Genomic DNA, 23,245 nt, shown 5'->3' on the forward strand with positions numbered 1-23,245 from the left:
CCGAACACTCGAGAAACAATGCCAATCCAAGGCTCACGTTCACAGCTGAATCCTTCGTACCCCTCTACTAAGCATTGGCTGTCAAAGTGGGGAAACCAATGTTGCCACGTTTTAAATGTGACGTCATCAAGCATTTAAAAATTCTGAGATGGGTTTAAGTTCTATTTGAATAAACATTGAAAGAAAATAATTCTGAAAATAATTAAATAATATTTTGGATAGTTAAATAATATCTTCCCATCAATAATCGATTCTATAAGGGGCGGAACGTCACAAAGACACACAATTTTTAATAAATAATAATATAATCTGAACCATTTTAATGAATTTTTCAAGTATACCTATTGATTCTATAGAATAAACAGACAAAATTTGTGGAAAAATCACTTACTTTTATCTAATCTTTTTATTGATAAGTTTAACAGGTGTATTTAATTCGGTAGATCCAGTTTCGCAGTTGTGTTGTTGTTATCAGTGTCATCTATTTTGTACCAATCAGTAGATTGTAAGTGTATTTTATATTTTCTTACCGTATTAGAATTAAAAGAAAACAGTAAATTATTACAGTTGAAATTGGTATTCAATAAAATATTACTCTTATGATTTAAGTGACGTGACGTATGTCGTGATGTATTTCTTCATATTATTTTCATTTCTTATTAGGTATTTTACAGAATTTATTTCGTATTTGTATTCTTACGTTACTAAGTAACGTAAAAGTGCAAATAGGTAACGATTGAGTCATCAAAACAAATATTTATTTTTTCTCAGAAATTAAACGAGGCAATTATTTACTTCATGATAATGACTCTAAGATGATAATGATTCTAAGAAATCATAAATATGAGGTTTTTTCGCTAAAATTCTTAATCGCATAATCGTGTAAGTATCTCTGAATACAATGTAAAACTAATTTTACATAAATAATATATTAATACCCATCTAAAATTATTTTAAAGGTGTTACCTACCTCATTATCATCACTATCTTTGCCTTTATCACTGATGTCAGCTTCTTCAATTACATTTCTCCATAAGTTCATAACTTTGGTCATACCAATATTAATCCTCTTTACCTACTCTTGTTTTATTTTTCCAGCAGATCTCGCATTTCTGGCAGATATCCTTTGCCAGTAAACCCAAATTCTTAATGTAGTAAAAATTCCTAATTTTGTTAATTACTTTACCAGCACAAATATGACCATAAAATTTGTGAATTTTTGTTACTAACTCCACTCCAAAATCCTTGGATAATATTATTTTTTTCTGGTTCTTCCTCAATTTATAGAATACATCTTGGTTGAAAATTGTTCCTATCATTTTATCTATAGCTTGTCGATTATTATTCTGGTCTTGTTTTATCTCAGTTAATGTCACTAGGTTCACTGTTTTTATAAATGTTTCTGCATTTTCTGTATTTTCCAAAACTGGGTTTCTAGAAAGGCAGTCTGCTTCTACATTTCCTTTTCCGGGTTCATATTTAATGTCGAAGTCAAATTGTGAAAGAAAATGAGTCATATCTCCTAATTCTTCATCTGGTCTTGTACGAAGTTCTCTTCCTTCAAGGGGCTTATGATCAGTAATAACTACAAATTTTCTTCCCATTAGCCAGTATTGCCAAAATTTTAATGCTTCTTTAATTGCCAGGCACTCTAAAAAAATTGCTTTTTTGTTTTTCTGATATTTGTTCAATTTTTTTAAAAAGTAAGCCAGAGGTTTCATTTCTCCATCTTCTTGTTTTTGTTTGAGAACTGCACCAACTCCTAAAATACTAGCATCGGTATATATAATTGTAGGAGCATTTGGGTCAAAAATAGCTAGAATAGGTTCAGAGCAGAGAATACTCTACCTTATTAAAGGCTGCTTGGCAGTTTAAAGACCAGTGGAATTTAATATCTTTTCTAAGTAAATTATGTAATGGTTCTAATAATCTGGCTGAATCTTTTATATATTTGTGATAAAAATTGACTTTTCCCAAAAACTGTCGTATTTTTTTCCTGGTATCTGGTGCTGGAAAATTTCTGATCGATATTAAATTATCATGTAAAGGACGAACTAAATTGTTTCCCACAATGTGTCCTAAATATTTTACCTCTTTTCTTGCAAAATTACACTTTAGAAGTTTGAGCCTAAATCCCTCTTCTAAAATGGCTTCCATGAGTCTTTCAATGTGCTCTAAGTGTTCTTCAAATGATAATGAAAATATTAAAATATCGTCTATGTAATTTATACAAAATGAGTTTAAATTATGTTTTCTGATAATATTACTTAAAATTCTTTGAAATATTGCTGGTGATGTTTTAAGCCCAAAAGGTAAGCATTTCCATTGCCAATGACCATCTTGTGTAACGAAGGCTGTCTTATATTTATCTTTATTTCGAACTGGAATACACCAAAAAGCAGAATTTATATCTAAAGTAGTAAAGAATTTATCATTCCGTGTTTTGGTCAAAATCTTGTCAATTAATGGAAAAGGTTGTGGTTCGGGAACAATTAATTTGTTTAATTCACGAAAATCAATGCATAATCTTGTTTTAGATCCTTCGTCTTTTTTAAGAGCCAATGTAACAGGTGCTGCAAAGGGCGAAGATGATTCTTCTATTAAATTTGCTTTTAACAATTGTCCTATTTGAAATTCTATCTCTTTTTGATCCTCTATTGAGCATCTATATGGTTTCTTTGCGACAAATTTATGTTCTAAAAGTTTAATTTGAGCTTCATTATTTTGAACTTGCCCAATATCAAATTTATGTCTTGCAAAAATATTGTCATATTTATTTAGTAATATTTCTATTTTACTTTTCTGATCTGGCTGTAAATGTTCTAATTTTGCTTCAAAAAGCTCTGTGGGAATTCCTTCATTAAAGTTTATTGTATATTCAGTCATATTAATATTGTGATTAAATTTTTTAATCTTCTCTTCAATATTTTCATCTAATCTTTGATAAATTTCTAAATCAAAATCTTGTTTCATTTGAAAATTCAAAATAGAATCTAATCCAAGTAGAATGTCATACTCGAAATACTCATCATTAATTACAAAAAGATTAACATTTTTCTCGATCTTATTAATTTTCATTTTTGCAATTAGTTTTCCTGTAAAATTTGTTCTGCCATTTACCATTTTAAACATATTCCTATCTTCATGAATAACTAATCCCAACTTACCTGCTACCTTCGAATTCAGAAGAGTAACATTTGAACCTGGGTCATAGATTCCACATAATTCTCTATTATTTAGGAATACTTTTAATTTAATCAATGGCAGCAAATTCAGTTTTTTTGGTCGGTTATCGTTTCATTTAATGTCTCCTGTATAGCAATATTAGTAACATATTTAATATCATTTGATTTGTTTTTTTGTATTGTTTTCATATCTTTTTGCTTTAAACGGCACATTGCCTCTGGGTGAAACCTCCCAGAGAATCCTTTTTTATCACAATATTGACAACTTTTTTTTTCTTCTGAAATTTGTTGAAAATTTGGTTTTGTCTGTGATTTATCTTTCTTTCTTATAACTGAACTTTCCAATTTTCATAATTCACCTATCAATTTTTCCATTGTTGTAACGTCAGCTCTATTAATATTATTTTGTATATTAATTGGCAAATTTGTCACAATTAAATCGATTAGTATATCACTAGGAAAATCATTTTTGACATTTAGCAATAAATTTTCTTTACGAAATGCATAATCAACAAGACTACCATCTATATACTTAAAAGAATACGCTTTCCTATGGTTATGCCAACCTGTTTCACAAAAACTATCTAAAAAATTAATTTTCCATACCCCAAAGCTGCTATCTAAGCCTAATGTTATTATTTTTTTATAGTTTTTCTTTTCAACTTTAAGTATACCTGTTTTACTATTTTGGAGCAACTGGCCTAATGCTGGAGATTGTTCAATCGCTTCTGTCTTCTCATACTCTGGTAATAAGGTCTGCTGTAGGTACTCATTTTGATAAAACACATCACCACCTGAATCAAAATAAATCAGTTTCAAATTATCATCTAATGCAATGGTACAGATTCGAAAACATCCACTTGATTTCATAGACGCTAAAATGTTTTTAACTTTTTTCAAACGGAATAGTTCAGAATGATCATCTGAAGTTGATTTTCAGCAGGCAGTTTATAATAAAAAGGGGACCCTGTTGGCTGCAGCCACTTAAATTTATACACATTCTTCTCACCATCACTACAGCTTGCTTCTACAGCAATACAAATTTTCATCGATGTAATATTCATCCTTAATTTGTCCATATAACGGCTTGAAAATCTATTGTAATCACTATTTTCGCTTGGTAAGCTTAAGTTCTTGATTTATAAGAGTAGTTTCATACTCTTATTCTTGTAAGAGATAGCTGTATGAATTCATCTAAAAAAGAATTTATTTGCAATATGTACAAGATAGATTAAAAACATTAATATAACTAAAATAACTTAAAAATACAAACCTAAAAAAGAGAATCAAGAACAATGCTATTTCTTATGAGTTTTTGACAACTATCAAATAATTTACAAAACGTCAGTCAAACTACAAACTACAATTATAGAGTCATGCCGCCTAAAACTACAAATACCCTAAATTATCAAAATGTTGTTTTATTAAAAATAAGCATAGTTTTATTTTTACATATATTATTCTCAATTCTACCCTTTTTTGTCACTCACTCATCCATCTATACTTTTTCTTCTTCTTAGGGTGCCTGTCCGTTCCGAACGTTGGCGATCATTCTGGCTATGATGACTGTTAGTTGCTATACGGAATAGTTGTGTTGAGGTCTTTCTATACCATGCTCTCAGGTTAGCAAGCCAGGATATTCTTCTTCGTCCTGGGGCCCTTTTTCCTTCAATTTTACCTTGTAAAATGCACTGGAGTAGCTCGTATCTGCCTTGATTTCTCATTATATGCACCAAGTACTGCAGCTTACGGCCCTTCACGATGTTGACTAAATCTGCGGTTGTGTTCATCCTCCGTAGTACTTCTTCATTGGTGACTTTGTCTGTCCATGGTATCTTCAAGATCCTTCTCTATAACCATAGCTCAAAAGCTTGAAGTTTCGATAGAGTTTCCGCCTTCAATGACCACGTTTCTACTCCGTATAGAAGCACTGAGTACACGTAACATTTAAGGAGCCTTATTTTTGTTTTTAGAGTGATGTTATGACTCTTGAACACAGAGCTCATAGACAAGAATGCACTCTTTGCCTTTCCGATGCGACATTTAATCTCTTGAGTATTGTCCCATGATCTAGACTAGAAGAACGAAATAGTTGACAGGAAAGTGTTGCATGAAATGTTACTTTTTAACTTATTACTTACTGAAATAATAGTTTAAAGTTGATTGATAAATATACGGATATATCTGTATTTTTATCAAATTATTGAATACACACGTAAAATTATACTATAATTTTACACTCCACTGAAATTATTCTTTCTTCTCCTCAAATTCCATATTAATCCACGAACTTGGAAATAAATCACCGACAACTATTTCTTTCTCTCACTGTAAGCATTTTCATTTCAGCCACATGTATTTATCGTTCTTCTTTATTTTTAACTGCCCAACATTAAATCATAGCTAGCATGTCTAAGCACCGAACCTTTTTGCAATCCTACTTTCACATGGAATTTATCAGTCTCGTCCATTCTGTCCTAATACTAGTTGCTACTAACTAGTAACTACTCCCTCATACATGTCTCTTATAAACTTTTTTCTTATTGAACATCCACTACAGAATCTCTTGTGGAACTCTCAAATTTCTGCTTTCTCAAGATCAGTGAATACCATATGAGCATTCTTCCTTAAGTTTTGTATTTTTCCATCACTTCCATATAATGCAACGGTTTCTTCACGTCTCGTATTCGTCTATCAATCACTCTCATATCTTCGTATTGTGACTAACTAGTTTTATGGCCCTATAGTTTATATATCGCTGTACATCTCTCTTGTTTTTGTAAACAGGTACTAATGTATTGCTTCTCCATTCGTCTGGCATCCCTCCCACTTTTTTTCCCTCTCTTCTTCTTCTTTAGGTACCGTCTCCTCTAAGGAGGTTGGCAGGACCGCGTTTAGGTCAATTGACGCCCTAGGCAGTTCTCTAGTAGCCGCCCTTCAACAATGTACCATTTTTGCGAAAAAAAATTGCAAACAGATTTTTTTATTTAAATAAGAATAAATAAAAATTGTCATTCCAGTTCGATCACATCAAATTTCTTTCTTGATTTTTCTTTGGTAAAATCATCTATAAATTATTTTAATGACTATTTTAAATTCTTGACATTTTCGAAAATGACCTTTCAGCGGACACGTTGGTTGGCAACTCGGAGGCTCAAATAAATGCGCAAAGCAGGCAATATCAAAATTAGGGAAAATATCTTTCAATCCACTCTTCTTTAAATATTTAGATATGTCAATTATTGGTGATTTTATTGTGGTATCCAAATGAACCTTTAAGTGAATGCATTCATGTATGAATGATGTAGGTATCTATTAGTGCAGTTAGTGAGGGTATTTGGCTCCGAATTCCATCCTACTGCATCAATTTACTTGATATTTTCACTGTAAGTAGGGAATAGCTCAAGAAACAAAGTCTACGCTATATCCTATGACGCTTTTAACTTAGGGGTGGTTCCCACCCGTTCTCGGGGGTAGAATTTGTTTATCAAACTAACACCGGAAGTGGCCAGAGAACCTAATTCTAACCAATAACTGTTCTATATTTTTTGTTGAAAACTCAATACTTTTTGAGTTATTCGTCGTTAAAAATTTGCCATTTTCATTGAAAAATGACACTTTTCGGAGACTGCTTTTTGGGAATACCGTAAAAATTGTGCATCTAACGAAAAAGACTATATAAAACATTTTTGTAGTTTATGAAAAACAGAGAAATTCATTTTTCATAAATCTTCTACACGTGAGAGCAAAATAATCGACTCACTTGCTGAATTGTACATGTTAGAAGTCTCGAAATTATTCCTAAACCTGTTGTCCGATTCAAGTGATTTTTTTAGTATGTTAGAGCCTTATTATTTAAGATAATCGATGTAATATTATTATTGCTAGACAGTTAAAGGTAATTTTATACCGGGTGTAACAATCATAGGGCGTTTTTTTTTCTTAAACGTACCTAATTTTTTTATTATCCAACATAAGCAGAATTTTAATTTAAATATTTTTTATATGCTAGAATACTCCAAAGGGTGTTCCGAACTTTAAGAAAAAACACAGTATGATTGTTACAGCCGGTATAAACTGACCTTTACCTGTATAGCAACAATAATATTACATCTCTTTTCTTAAATAATAATGCTATAACATACTAAAAAAATCACTCAAATCGGATAACAGGTTTAGGAAATTCCACGTGGACAATTATTCAGCAAGTGAGTCGATTATTTTGCTCTCAAGTGTAGTTTTAATAAAAAAGAGATGGTAGGTGAAAAAATATTTTTTTGGTACATGCTCAAATCGGTGTATTCAACTTAAAATAACAGAGAAATTGTCTCGATTTTAGGGGTATAATGCTACGAATACCTTTTGTGGTGCTTGAAAAGACCTTTAAAACGAGAACTGTTAAATGTCGGTTACATTCAAACTAAGCGAGATATGGTGCGAAAAACTTATGATTAATGTATTTTAAGGAAAATGAGAAGTTTATTTAACCCCTCATCCACCAGAATTTAAATGCATCGTTTTTCTTCTAGAATGCCTTCTACTGTAGTGTTATTCCTTTATTCAAAAAGTTGGTCGGGTTTAAAATGAATGGTTTTTGAAAAGAATGAGATCAAATTATAGAGCGCATTTTTAAATTTTCTTAATAATATTCCTTTTTCTCCATGTAATTCGAAAGTGATAAGAGATACGTAAAAAAATACCTTACAAAAATGTAGGTTTTCTTTTAGATAATAATTTTATTTGTCTTTTATTACTATTACTGTAACTCATTATCATTTTCGAGTTACATGGAGAAAAAGGAAGATTTAAAAAAAATTAAAATGCTCTCTTTAAACCCGTCCAACTTGTTGAACATAGAAATAATACTGTAGTAAAATGTATTGTAGAAGCAAAACGATGCATTTAAATCTGGTGGATGAAGGGTTAAAATATACATACTTCGCATTTTATTTTAAAATAAATTAGTCATCATTTTTTGTTGCACCATATCTCGCTTAGTTTGAATGTAATCGAAATTTAACACTGCGGTCGTTTTAAAGGTCTTTTCAGTCAACACTTACAAAAGATATTGATAGCATTATACCCTTAAAATCGACAATTTTTGTGTTATTAAGTTGAACACACCCATTTGAGCATGCACAAAAAATTTCTTTTCACCTACCATATCTATTTTTATGTTATCACTAGAAGACTTATGAAGGAACGAATCTCTTTGATTTTTCATAAGCTGCAAAAATGTTTTATATAGTTTTTTTCGTTAGATGCACAATTTTTAAGGTATTCACAAAAAACCGTCCGAAAAGGTGAAATTTTTCAATGAAAATGGCAAATTTTCAACCACGAATAACCCAAAAGGATTCAGTTTAAAAAAATTATAGAACAATGCGCCCGCCGCCTTTGCGGTGTGGTGGTGCCGACGGCCCAATAATCCCTAAATTTACGACTTCTGTCCTTTTTGAATGATGGATGTACGATGTATGTACTTAAATGTTATTCGATTTTAATTTTTATATACAAATATATTTTGTACAGTATTTTTGCCGCCTTCTCATAATTTGCCGCCCTAGGCAACTGCCTATATTGCCTAATGGATAAAGCAGCCCTGGAGGTTGGTAATCATCACAGTTATTATCACTTTTGAGATTGCAGCTCTGAACAAATCGACGGAACTTCAATTATACCACTTTCTCAGATTGTTGAGCCAGGAGACGCGTTTTCTTCCAATACTTCGTTTTACCTGTATTATGGTTTGTAGCAATACAGACATATTTATCCGCTCGCATAACGTGGCCGAGATATTGTAACTTTCTTATCTTAATCGTATTCATGACTTCCTTTTCCTTTATAATCTTTCTGATTATCTCAGCATTTGTTATTCTATCTACCCAACTCCTTTTTAATATTCTTCGGCAGGTCCACATCTCGAATGCTTCAAGTCGATCGCTTATTTCTTTCTTTAAGGTCTAGGCCTCCACCCCATACAGCAGCACTGAAAACACATATGAACGTAGTATTCGTATTTTGAGTTGAAAACTAAGGTGCATATTGTGCTCTACCTACTGCATAATACTCTTCTCATCTTGTTTAATGTTGCTCTAGCTTGTCCAATTCTCATTTTTATTTCTTTTGTATACTCGTTATTCTCATTAATAATTGTACCAAGAGATCTGTATTTTTTTATTTTTTTCTACTGGCACCCCTCTTATATTTAAAATGTCTTGTTGTTGTGTTTTGGAAATTGTCATAAATTTTGTTTCAGTAGCGTTAAGCGTTAGTCCGCTTTCCTCACCATCATTTACTACATTATCTAAGAGTGCCTGTAGGTCTTGTATATTCTCTGCAATTAGTATAGTATCATCTGCATATCTGATATTGTTGGATAGTCTGCCGTTGACTTTTATTCCAATTGTTACATTTTCGAGTGATTTTTTAATTATTTCTTCCGAGTATAGATTGAACAATAAGGGGGAGAGTATGCCTTGTCTTACGCCTCTTTTCATTTCTACTTCCTCCGAAAGTTCTTTCCCTACTCTGAATTTTGCTGTTTGGTTAAAGTAGAGATGAGTTATTATTCTTAAGTCTTTTTATCAATGTGTTTATGTTTAAGCAACTATATAAGATGATTGTGTCGGACCTTATCGAACGTCTTATTGTAATCAATAAAACAAATATAGAGTGGTTGGTTTACATCCATACATCTTTGCATGAGGACGTTAAATCCAAATTCTGCCCCTCATGTATTCATGGCATTCCTAAATTCAAATTGGGCTTCAGTGATGTCTTGTTCCACTTTTCTGAAAATTCTTAAATGGATAATTTAAAAAAAAATTTTAGTGTGTGACTCATTAGACTAATTAAACGGTGGTCATTACATTCTCTTGCATTAGGTTTTTTTGGTAATGTAATTAATGTTGATTTGAAATTAATGTTGATTTGAGCCAATCTCTCGGAATAATACCCGTATTATATACAGTGTGGGCCAAAGAAAACAGTCCACCTCGATATTTAGCAGTATTTATTAGATTTTAAGGAAATGACATAAAGGTCGATTTTTGATCTAGGGGGGACACATTTTTATGGTCCATATATCTGTCATTTGTTAACCCCCTCCCTTCCACTTCCCGCACTCCTTATGTTTAAATAGGAAATAGGGGTCGTGTGGTAGCTCATTTGAAAGGTTAAATTCCCTATTCAGTAATAGTAACATTGACATATTTATTTATAGAAGGTGTGCAAGAAAAATTATTTTAAATTAAATTAATTGACACAAAAAGAAGAATGTATGTAATTTATTTAACTCAAAATACATTCTACTGCTGACAAAAAAAAAAAAGAAAAATATGTTTATTTCATAAATAAACATTGTTTGTTGCTTAAATTCAATATTCAACCTACCAAGAGGCAGATGGGTGGCAGCTTGAAAATTGAAATGAAGCGAGAAGCAATTTTTATATATCAAAAAACATTTGCTTCTCTTTTGTGACAGCAGTAGAATGTATTTTGAATTAAATAAATTACATACATTCTTCTTTTTGTGTTAATTAATTTAATTAAAAAAAAAATTTTCTTAGACAGCCTGTATAAATAATTATGTTAATGTTTATATTGCTGAATAGAGAATTAAATAATCTTTTAAATGATCTAGCACACGGCCCCTATTCCCTATTTAAAAATAAGGGGAGGGGAAAGTGGAAGGGAGGGGTTGACAAATGACAGATGTATGTACCGTAAAAATGTGTCCCCCTTAGATTAAAAATTGACCTGTTTCGTTATTTTCTTAAAATCTAATAAATACTGCCAACTATCGAGGAGGACTGTTTTCTTTGGCCCACACTGTATAGTATTATACAATACAAGTCTACTAATACATTGATCTGATCTTCAGATATTAATTTAATTATTTCAGTTGGAATTGTGTCAGACAACGCAGTTTTGTTGGATTTTACCAGCCTTAGTTATACCGGGTTTACACTTATATTTCCCATTAACTGCCTATAACTTCTAAACGGCTCAAGATAGAAATATCCGGTTTACGCTGAAATGTTTTATTTTAGTAAAAGTTTTGTCTGAATGGATTGAGTTTTTTATATCGTTTTCAATTCCAAAAAAATGGCGGATTTTTGAAAAAAACTTTGTTGACTTTATTTTAATGGAACACACCGACTGATGGCCGGTTTTACCAACGACAAATAGTAGTTTATTCTATTATTAAAGTTTTTCAACCAATAAACTGACAATTCTTCATTTTAATAACGTCAAACAGGACTTATTTTATTTTTTTATTAAATAAATATTTACTCTTCTAATAAATTGGCAAGTTAATCTCGCTGTAAATATTAATAAGAAAATAGATTTGCCAGTTTAACTTTAAATAAATTATATTGAAACAAAATATAAATATCAACGTCTAATAAATTTTATTCGACGAATAATAGTATGGTATATCAAGAGCCAAACCCAGACATCCAAAGTGAAAGTTATCCTTCAACACCAAATTGTTCTATATGGTCCACATAATGTTCAGAATAAAGTCACACCACTTTAAGCGTCGGGTTGGGGGAAGAGGGGGAGAGGGGCAGGGAGAAATCGGTAAATTCGTAGAGTCTTTACGTTTTTCGTCAATATTTCTAAAACTATGGGGTTTAGCATGAACAACCTTCTATACAAAAATGCTCTACATTAAATTTTGAAATAAAAAGGCCCTATGCATAATCATTCTAAAATGAACGATTCCAAAGTTACGGAGGTAGTATAGTATAATTGGCCAAAAAAAAAAGGCCTAACCCAGACATCCAAAGTAAAAGTTTTCCTCCAATACGAAATTATTCTGCATGGTCCACATATTGTTCAGTAAAAAGTTACACCATTTTAACCGTCCGTTTGGGGGGGGGGAGATGTGGAAGAAGTTGGTAAATTAGTAAGTAGTTTTTTTAAGTTTTTCGTCAATATTTCTAAAATTATGCCTTTAGCGTAAACAATGTTCTACATAAAATATAAAAGAAAAAAGTTCTATACATAGTTGTTATAAAATCAACGGTTCCAGAGTTATGGAGGGTGAAAAGTGGAGGTTTTCAATACTTTTTATATTTTTTGGGCAATTTATATGATTATTACTGATAAAAAAAATTTTCTTTAACAGGGATTGTATTTTGTACCTAAATAAAATTTGCTGTTTCAGTGGCCGATGGTATGTTAGTGATAAGCCCTTGAAGAGACTTCAACCACACCACCCAAAATCATCATAAATTGCTAAAATAATATAAAAAGTATCGAAAACCTCCACTTTTCACCCTCCGTAACTCTAAAACCATCGATTTTATAACAACTATATATAGAACCTTTTTTGTTTTAAATTTTATGTAGAACACTTTTGTGTTAAACATTGCTTACGCTAAAGCATAGTTTTAGAAATATTGACGAAAAACCTAAAAAAAACTACTAATTTACCGACTTCTCCCCCATCTCCCCCCAAAACCGGACTCTTAAAATGGTGTAACTTTTTACTGAACAATATGTGGACAATATAGAACAATTTGGTGTTGGAGGAAAACTTTTAGTTTGGATGTCTGGGTTAGGCCTATTTTGAACCAATTATACTGTTAATACCTCCGTAACTTTGGAACCGTTCATTTTAGAAGGATAATGCATAGGACCATTTTTATTTCTAATTTAATGTAGAACCTTTTTATATACAAGGTTGTTCATGCTAAACCGCATAGTTTTAGAAATATTGACAAAAAACGTAAAAAACTACGAATTTACCTATTTCTCCCCCCTCTCCCCGCAAATCCGACGCTCAAAATGGTGACTTTTTTCTGAACATTATGTGGACCATATAGAACAATTTGATGTTGGAGGATAACTTTCACTTTGGATGTCTGGGTTATGCCATTATTTGGATCAATTTTGTCATACTATAACTATTCATTGATTTATTTGTTTTTGGTGAAACCGGACCTGAGTAATTAATTTTTAAAATGAGAGGTGCAACATAGATATCACATAACTAAATAACATAACGTAACTAAGCAAATCGATACTATGTTATGTGATTTCCACATTGCATCTCTCATTTTGAAAATTAATGGCTCAGTCATTTGACAACCGATTTTAAAAAAATTATATCGCTGGATAGGTAAATGACCGCTCTTTCAATTTACAAAAAAATATAATGGGTGTTTCAATAAGAAAAGTCAACAAGGTATTTTTTTCAAAAATCCGTCATTTTTTATTTAAAAGCGATATAAAAAATTTAATCCATTCAAACAAAACTTTTACTAAAATAAAACATTTCAGCGATAACCGCATATTTCTATCTTAAGTCGTTTAGAAGTTCTAGGCAGTTTAAATGGAGGAAAATATAAGTGGACACCCGAATCTATATCATGTTCCTCGCAATCGTTCATGCTATCTTGTTGTGTCCTGTTGTCCTCAAACAATTCTTGAACGTATACTCTCCATATGTTTAGTTTGCCTTTGATATCACATATTATTTTACCATTCATAATAATATCAACCAGGGTGTTACTATTGTTGGATCGTCTTATACCTGCTAATTCTTAAATTTTTTTGTGTAATTCAAAACTATTATTATTTCTCTGTAGTTCTTCTATTTGTCGTTGTACCACTTCTCTTTAGCTGCCCTGTTGTAGCACTTCTCTGAACATTTGTCGTTGTACCACTTCTCTTTAGCTGCCCGTATTTTTATCCTGATTTTTATCATGATTTTCCTCTCTCTACTCATTAATCTACTCAAACATTAAAAGCGAACTGGATAATGATCCCGGTCGTTTATAATCGTAAATGGGATGAGTTATTTTATTTAATAATATTATTTTATAAACATATTATGTTGTAATAGGTTATCTATTATTATCGGTGCAATCGCCATTTGTTGCTATTGTTTTATAGAATGTACTAATTTTATATAATCGGATTAATAATCCCATTAAAAATGAAACAATTTTGCACTTTTGCGTAAATCTTGCTTATCTACAAATGTGCACCTCGCTATTACTTCCGCTAAAACGCAAAATATCAAAACTTGTCTAACTCTTTGCGGCATGATATTTTATAGATTGTCTAGACAGACCCCTGCGGCACAGAAAAATTCAATTGCACGTGTAAAATGACCTCACTTCTCAAGAAACAACTGATAACCATTTGTGTTTGGATGATAATTAAACCTTTCAAATTTTACCAATTTATTAATGATCATATTTAGTACGTTCTTTAAAGGTAAAATATTGCAAAACCTCTAAATTTTAAAGAACCGCTTGGATTGACATGAAATTTGGCATACACATAGATAACAAGTCAAACAAAAAAGTGATATTGTGCCGATGTGTGCTTTTGCCCTAGGGGTGAGTTTCACTTACTTTTTGGGGTGAAAATTATATGTTCAAAATAAGTCCGGAAATGGATAAAATGACTAACTCCAAGCAGCTTCTGTTCTATAAAGTTTTTTCACCAAAATAATACTTTTCGAGTTATTTGCGAGGGATATAAATAACCACGTTTTCAGACGGTTTTTCGCAAATACCTCAAAAAGTAAGTATTTGGTCGAGAAAGAAATTCTCATCAAAAATATAGCAAGTAAAAAAGTGTAAAACATGGTGTATATATTAGGTCACTATACCTAGTAGAAGCAGAGTTATAGCTAATGAAAAATAGGTTCATATTCGTCAAATTCCAAATCGAATATTTTAACGTGCCATAACCAAAAAACGAAGCACTTTTTTGAGGAAAACTCATTTTAACTTTTTTAAGTGTTTAAAAAAATGCTTATTTTTGTTTTTTAAAAAAATTTTTTGGCATCAATAGTAAACAAGTTACTCTCAAAATAAAGTGGGTCCCTTTTTTTAGCATTAGCATTTCATTAGCATTTCAAATGAACTTAATTGTTACCACATCACAAGTTTTTTAGTCGCGTACGTATTGATCATATGATCTGTAAGTTTAATCGGTTCAAAGTCCTTATCACGAGTGTATGCTAATTTAGAAACACCGAATCTTAACCAATTTTTGTCTTACAGAAAAACAAAAAAATACAAAATATTCAGAAAGATAAAGCTGACTTTTTTTTATTGTTTAAGATTTTTGGTATCTCCAACAATTTTTAAGTTATTTTGAAAAACAACATTTTTTTCAAAATTAAGATTTTTAAAAATTTTACTTTAAAACCAAATTTTTTCAAAAATAAGCACTTTGAATCGATGAAACTTAACGATTAAAGCGGTAACGATTAATTTCATTTAAGTTGCTAATTGGGGGGGTAAACTTACTGATTCTCTTTTGCCAAAACAAAAGTGACCAACTTTATTTTGAGCGTAACTGGCTTACATTTGATGCTAGAAATTTTTTTTATAAAAACAGACATAAAGCTTTTTTTAAACACATTAAAAAAGTTGTAATGTGTTTTCCCCAAGAATGCTTCATTATTTGGATATTTTACATTGAATTATTCTATTTGGAATTTTTCAAATATGGACCTATTCTTCATTAGCTATAACTCTGCTTTTGCTAGGTATAGAGACCTAATATATACACCGTCTTTTTCACTTTTTGATAGGCTATAGTTTTGCTAAGAATATTTTTTTCGACAAAATGCTGACTTTTGAGTTATTTGCGAAAAACCGTCTAAAAACGTGGTTATTTTATTGAAAAATTAACATATTCACTTGCAAATAACTCAAAAAATATTGATTTGGAGAAAAAAAAACTCTATAGAACAAAAGTTGCTTAAAATTAGTCAGTTTATCCCTTTCGGGACTTATCTTGGACATATATTTTTTCACCCCAAGATAGGGTGAAACTCACCTCCAAGGCAAAAGCACACATCGGCAACATATCACTTTTTTCCTTTTACATGTTAGCTATGCGTATGCCAAATTTCATGTCCATCCAAGCGGTTCTTTAAAATTTACAGCAAAAACTGTGAAAGAATGTACAATACACTATATACTAATACACTACTAAATCTAGTCAGTGAAGCAAATTATCGGAGAGGCCTTAAAATTAACATTTCAAAAACAAAGTGGATGGCAGTTGGAATGATTAAGATAGATCAAGGTCAGCTTTCTCTTGATGGAGAGGAGTTAGAACAGGTAAATCATTTCAAGTACCCTGGCAGCTGGTTAAAGTAATTTGTGACTCTGATGAAGAGATAATAACTAGGATCGAAATATCACGGAAGGCTTTTATGACCTGGAAACCAGTTTTATGCAACAGAAACCTGTCGATGAATATTCGAAGGAAGGTGTTGAAATGTTATGTGTGGTCTAAAGAAACTTTCATGGCTGCGTAATATTAGACAATGGTGTGGCTGCACAGTAGAAGAATTATTTCTCGCAGCAGCCGATAGAGAGAGATTTCAGGAAATTGTAAACATGATGACGGCCAACGTCTGAATACAGACACGGCACCTAAAGAAGAAGAAGATACTTAATAGAGACAGATGTGATAAGCCAGTAATACAGACCTATTGCGTAGGTGTTACTTGATAAAAATAGAGTAAAGTGGTTCATTTTGTGAACCACTGTCGCCACTATGCAACATGTAGCAAAAATTTGTTTGGTGCTTCAAATTTCAATCCGCTGTGCCGAAAAGAGCTAAAGTCTAAAATTTAATTTTGTTTGCCGGAACACAAGAATAGTTCACTGCAGAGTACATCATCGTGCAAAACAACCACAAAATTTTATTCGAAGAAACCACGTACTAATCAGCACAGCTCCTCAGACGCAACTAAAGTTCCAATACATATTCGAACAATTCCCGGAAGAACTACATAGCTATTTATAAAAGTTTCAGGTACCCTAGCAAAGCTGGGATCCCAAGGAACGTGGCATAGCATGCCAACAGTGATGTTTGGAGCCCAAACCAGGCTACAGAGAATTCTATAAAGCAATTTCCACTGAGAAAAGAGGACATAGAACCAATTCTATCCATACACTGAGAGACAATCAAGGTCATATGATAATCGGCGATAAAGAACTAACAGAAGAATGGAAAGGGTATTTCAGGGACCCTCTAAACATCATACAGGAAGAACAGCACAAAGAAGAGATCTATATCATAGCGGACATGCCCGTTGAAAATCCCTCTTTTGAAGAAACCCAAAAGGCCTTAAATAAGCTGAAAAATCACAAAGCGCCGGGTATGGACGAGATACCAGCAGAACTTCTGAAATATGGTGGTGACGCACTACATCGCCAAATCCACCACTTAATAACACAAATATGGTTAGAAGAAAGAATACCAGCAAGATGGAAGGAAAACATCGTAGTGCCTATCCACAAAAAAGGGAACAAAACAAAATGCGCGAATGATAGAGGAATTTCACTCCCAAACACGGCATCTAAAATCCTCTCAAACATCATCCTTAGTAGCCTAACCCCCTATGCTGAAAATGTCCTAGGAGAATATCAAGCCGGTTTTAGGGCAAACAGATCCACAATAGATCAACTATTCACGCTGAGACAGCTTTTAGAAAAGGGATGGGAGTATAACAGACCCATACACAATCTCTTCACAGACTTTCGATAGGCATATGATAGCGTAGAAAGAAGCCAACTATGGAATGCCATGGCTGAGTTCTCAATACCAAAGAAACTCATTCGGATGACTAAATCTGTATGGAGGGTGGAATATCAAAAGTACGTGTAAATAATAAACTGTCTGACAGCTTTGAAATCAACAGTGGACTCAATCAGGGTGATGCGTTATCTCCATTACTTTTTATGCTTGTATTAGAGAAAGCCATGAGGTCGGCCGAAATAAAAACAGAACTGCTATCGATTCAAGATCCCAAGATATTACTAGCTTACGCAGATAACATTGATCTCATTGGAGACTCCATCCTATCCACAAAAGCCATTTTCAACAAGGTAGAAGGAGCAACAAGCGCGACCTAGGGCTGAGGAGTAATGAAGAGAAGACGAAATATATTATGTGTATAAACAGAAAGACACGAAGAGACAGGATAGGACAAAATGTGATGGTCAACACCTTCAATTTCGAAAGAGTACAACGTTTTAAGTATCTGGGGGCCATAATCACAGGTGGCAACGATGTTACTGAAGAAATAAAAGACAGAATCCAATCAGCAAATCGCTGTATATTCGCACTGGATAAGCTTATAAAATCAAAAAATCTTACAAGAAGTTTCAAGATCAAAACCTATAAATCCATCGTCAGACCTGTACTAACATATGGATGCGAAACGTGGACCATGACCAAATCAAACGAAGAAAAGCTCAGACGTTTTGAACGAGAAATACTTAGAAACATTTTCTGACCTCACCACGACATTAACACAAAACGGTATAGGAACAGAACCAACATCGAATTAAAAGTACTCTACAATGACACCGATATTGTCCAAGAAATTAAATCACAGCGACTAAGATGGGCAGGTCACGTGCACAGACTTCATAACGAGAGACTTGTACTGGTATGGGATGAGATTCCTACAGGAAAAAGACCACTCGGATGTCCCAGAATGCGATGGAGAGATAAGATCCAATCAGATCTCCAAAAAATGAACATTCCATTTAACCCTAGGTTGATGGAAGACCGAACAAATTGAAAGAAAGTTGTACAGTCAGCCAGGACCCACCCAGGGTTGTAGCGCTACGTGATGATGATGATGATGAACACTAGTGGTGTACCTACGATGCTCGATTCCATCGAATGGGTTTGATCAAAGTCAAAAAATAAATATTTATTAATTTCACAGTAACGTGGCACGCCAATAACTCTGCTCTCTTATGTATTATCTTCTTACTTCCGCTATTCTTCTTACATCGGATATCGTATTACGTTTGATAATCTCTACCAGGCACGGTTGAAGACAGACAGGAACAAACAATTTCAGACCACGGCGCTTAAAACAGTAAACTATCCAAAAACACTCGTCGTGAATATTGATATAAAACTTGTAGGGGAAGGGTGGGCAAGTCGACATACTCGAAGGTAAAATCGATTTATTTTGAAAAATGTAAAAGGTAACATGAATTAAAAAGCGCCATAATACAAACAAAACATTCTTTTTTAATATTTATCAAGTGAAAAACAAAATCAGAACTCCATTTTAAAACTGTAAATGTAAAACAAAAAAGAGACAAATTGTCATCTTGCCCTACCCTAGAGGGCAAGACGGCATATACGTGGATTTATACATAAAGTGATCAATTATCAAAACATAATTCGCAAATAAAGTTCTTAGCCTTCATTTATAGTCCTGCACACTCTGCATGAGCCCACATTTTACACATTTGGCAACGTAACCAGCCTTCTTGACATTTGGATAGGCTATATAACTCATTGCAATAGAGGCATGCGCAATCATCGTCGTCGTCCTCATTAAAGGGCTCTTCATAGTCTGATTTATTTTCATAGATTTTAACTGCCGCACTTCGTTCACTTTTTCTTAATTTTCCGGTTCTCTTATCTTGACAATCTTTTTGAGTGTCTTTATCTCCACATTCTAAGGTACCATCAAACACATTTTTCTTTACTGAGTTTTGCTTATTCCCTCTTACCTCTCTCGCTTTCTTAATATTCTGTTGTTCGCGAAGACTCTGGAGGTATGGACTCGTGGTAAGAACATCTTGGTAACTATTGGCCTTTCTTCTTCTGGACTTTCTTGCATTTCCCTGAGGAAGAGGTGAAATTTGCAACAAAACGTTTGTGACGTTATTAGCTGAAGACTCTACACGTTCATGTGGCTTTGTATTTACTGTTGTAGATGACTGCGGATCTTCTTCATTCAAATGTTCTGCTGCAGCGAAACATGCACCCGGATTAAGAGATTCAGTGTTTGCATTATCGGCCTCAAGTGGTACGTCAGTTACTGTGCTGGGCAAATACATGTGTTCTGGAAATACATCTGGGTTGAAAGGTGAGATCCCTGTTGCTTTGAATCCGCTTAAAACTATCGTTGGTATTGCGGTTTTATTGTAGGCGGAAGAAAAAAGCGAGGCGACCTGATAAAGAGTGATGACACGACTCGGATTTTCCTTCAACCATTGAGTTGCTGCTGCATCGTAGTAGTTACTTAGTGGCCCGAAAAAGCACACATCGAGAGGTTGGAGACGATGTGTGCAATGTGAAGGCAAGCAAAATAGCACCACTGAATTGTTTTTTGCAAGTTCCAATGCTTCTAAATTTTTATGGCTGACATGCCCGACTAAAATTAGCAGGGCTTTGTTTTTGGTGTTCGGTCGAACGTGTTTAATAAAGTGTTCCATCCACTTTAAAAATAGTTCCCCGGTCACGTAACCTGATTCATTGTACAAACATAAAGTCCCAAGGGGCGCTCCGTCGTATAATGTTGGATTGAATTTCTTCCGAGGAAAAATTATGGCAGGTGGAATATAAGTTCCCCCTGAACTCATGCACGCTACTACAGTTAAATGTACTCCCCTTTCCCCGCTGGTGATAGCACCCACTTGTTTCTTTCCTTTTAGCGCAAAAATTTTAGAAGTATTTTGTACAGTTGTCATCCCTGACTCGTCCATGTTAAAAATCATACTTTTGTCGATGTCTTCATTATTTATTACGTTACGTAGATTTTTAAAAAAGGTCTTTACTTGTGGTTTGTTAAAAGTTTCAGCGCGTGCCATTGATGTTGCCTCTGGCTGACGTAAAGATATATTCGGATGCCTTAGTCGAAAAGAGCGTAGCCAACCTTTGCCTGCAATTTTTTTCGTGTTATTGAATTGATGTTTTAACTTCATTCTCACTGCAAATTCATATGCCAAAATGCGGACATCTACGGTCGTTAAGCCAAAAAATCTGGCTTCCAGTGCTAGCATATGCTCCACTAGAGCCTCTTCTAGTTCTCGATTTAAGGTTGTTTCATGTCTGCCAAGATGCTTTCTTTTACCAACTGCTATTTTATTTCGATTCATGGCACGGCGGCGAAGTGTTGCCTGGGGCACTTGGTACTGCCTGCTAGCCTTTAACCAACCCATGCGCTTTTCCGCTACAGCCTGCAACGCTCGCTCCATGTTCTTCTCATTCCATGTCCCTCTATTGGTTTTTCTTTTATAATTAGAAACCATCTGTAAATAAAAACAGCAGTTGCAAATTTTAGGTCATAAAGGCCAAGGGCGGATCTATGGTGGGACGGAGGAGGAGCAATGGGGATAATTATTCCCCCAGACAGGTCCCACCATAATTTAAATGAATGGAAAAAACTGGATATAAATACTATAGGTAAGAGCTTAAAAATATACTAAAAAATATATAGGTACCCATGTTTTTACTTCTATATTAATAGCAAGTGCCCAAAACATTAGTTGAGCATTTTATTTTAAAGGAGTTTTGGATAAAAGTTGGGCCCAGAGTTTTTTTACCCTCCCCCAGAAATATTTCATAGATCCGTCCTTAAGAGGGCAAGATGACACAGCTATATTTCAACTTGCCCGCTAGCTCGGTGATCATAACATGAAAGCATGGTCGGATAAAATATAACCCTAAGAGCAGTTGCAATATCCTAAGGTAAAGATTAGGAACGCCCTTTTTATCTCTAAAATAAATTACGACAAGAAATGCTACGATGGCATAAATATATAACGAAACATATGGTACTTACATTGGACCAAGATACAAGAATGACACAAAAACGTAAATATTCTTTTAAACGTACGGAGCATCCGCACCCATAGACTATCAAACGATTACTGTGAAGGAGTAGATTCTAACGAGCGTACGGACTGAACGAATAATGGACTAGTTTTCGTGGTGGGGGCAGTGTGTCGTCTTGCCCGGCTATGTCAACTTGCCCACCCTTCCCCTACTATCCAGGTTGAAATATTAAGGTTTTGATAAGGTACGTTAGGTACTAGCATTAAACAGGTGAAGTTCAATAGATTTGTCGTGGAGTTGTTTATAAAATTTTGTAATTTATAGCAAATATTTACTGAGCTAAACCGAAAAGCTGAGCTAATAGACAATCGCTCCATAAAACGTGTTGCAGGTAAATAATAATTAATGCCTGGTTGCACCAACAGATCTTAAGCTCCAGCTTAGCTAAGCTCTGCTTATAGATAGGACCACCGGAAGTATCACCTTCGTTGCACCATCATTTTGGAATCTTACCTTGTTATCAAGTATATCTATTATTATATTATGATGTTCCTATTATATTATATTGTAATTATATTACATTAATTCTTATGATATTCTCGGCTTAAGCCTAAGATCTGTTGGTGCAACCAGGCATCAGTGCACTATTTATAGACAACAATCTGAATTTAACTATAATTACTTACTGATAACAGAACAATTAACATATAATTTCTAGCAGTTGACGTAAATAGACAACACATACTACAACATGATATCGGTTTGCTGCAGATGTATACATGTTATAGTCAATCCCCGAAATAAATTCCATTTTCGGCCTTTGACTAGACAAACCTGAACGAGACTAATTTGGTCGGGTAAACGTCGAAACTTTATTTGATTAAATCGGGCTTTGACACTTAAACTCGAATCAGCTATTAAAATATTATAATTTGTTAGATTGCGGTTAATAAAACGCCATTTTCTAATTTTTATACTTATTGTTTTTACATTGTCATAATTAAAATAAATTAGTCTTTATTCTCATAATAGACCAGGGCGCATCTGTAAAAATATTAGTACATTTGGATGTTAAGAGGTGACTCATATTTTTTGCAGAAATTGCTTGAAAATAACTCATATAATAATTATTGAGTTATACCCCCACTCAAAAATGTCCGGAACATTGTTTAAATAATCAAAATGTCAAAAAATGAAGGAAAAATTTAATTCTTTTCTTCGTTTTTTGATTATGGCTTTAAAAGTATGATTCATTTTCAAGAAAAGTTGCACTGACATTAAAGTTGCGTAATTACATTTCCTACAACATAGGATCAAAATTTTAAAAATTGTCACCCTTGTTTCAAAATAGCAATAATTGCGAAAAAACCATATACTCCATTAAAATGTTACATTTTTTAAGCCGTACATTTGTTAGAGGAGTCAATTTTATTTCTTTAATGTGTAGGGGGGATCAGTAGAAGCTTAAG

The 23,245-nt window shown here is 33.3% G+C and overlaps 1 protein-coding gene across 3 annotated transcripts in view; it reads left to right on the top strand.

The window, feature by feature from the left end:
• The first annotated feature begins 420 nt into the window (after positions 1–420).
• The window catches only part of LOC126881333 (cholesterol transporter ABCA5-like), a 230,361-nt gene continuing 207,536 nt past the window's right edge, over positions 421–23,245 (top strand). For 2 of the 3 annotated variants that reach the window (XM_050645555.1, XM_050645558.1), the window contains exons 1-2: positions 471–505; positions 21,283–21,404. In XM_050645555.1, coding sequence (XP_050501512.1) covers positions 21,329–21,404 — 76 coding nt within the window. In that variant the 5' untranslated portion in view covers positions 471–505; positions 21,283–21,328. Of the gene's footprint in view, positions 506–21,282; positions 21,405–23,245 lie in introns of all 3 variants that reach the window. The other variant, XM_050645556.1, reaches the window with a different exon arrangement.

The sequence above is a fragment of the Diabrotica virgifera genome, chromosome 3 (assembly GCF_917563875.1).
Source record: "Diabrotica virgifera virgifera chromosome 3, PGI_DIABVI_V3a".
In the NCBI taxonomy this organism is placed as follows: domain Eukaryota; kingdom Metazoa; phylum Arthropoda; class Insecta; order Coleoptera; family Chrysomelidae; genus Diabrotica; species Diabrotica virgifera.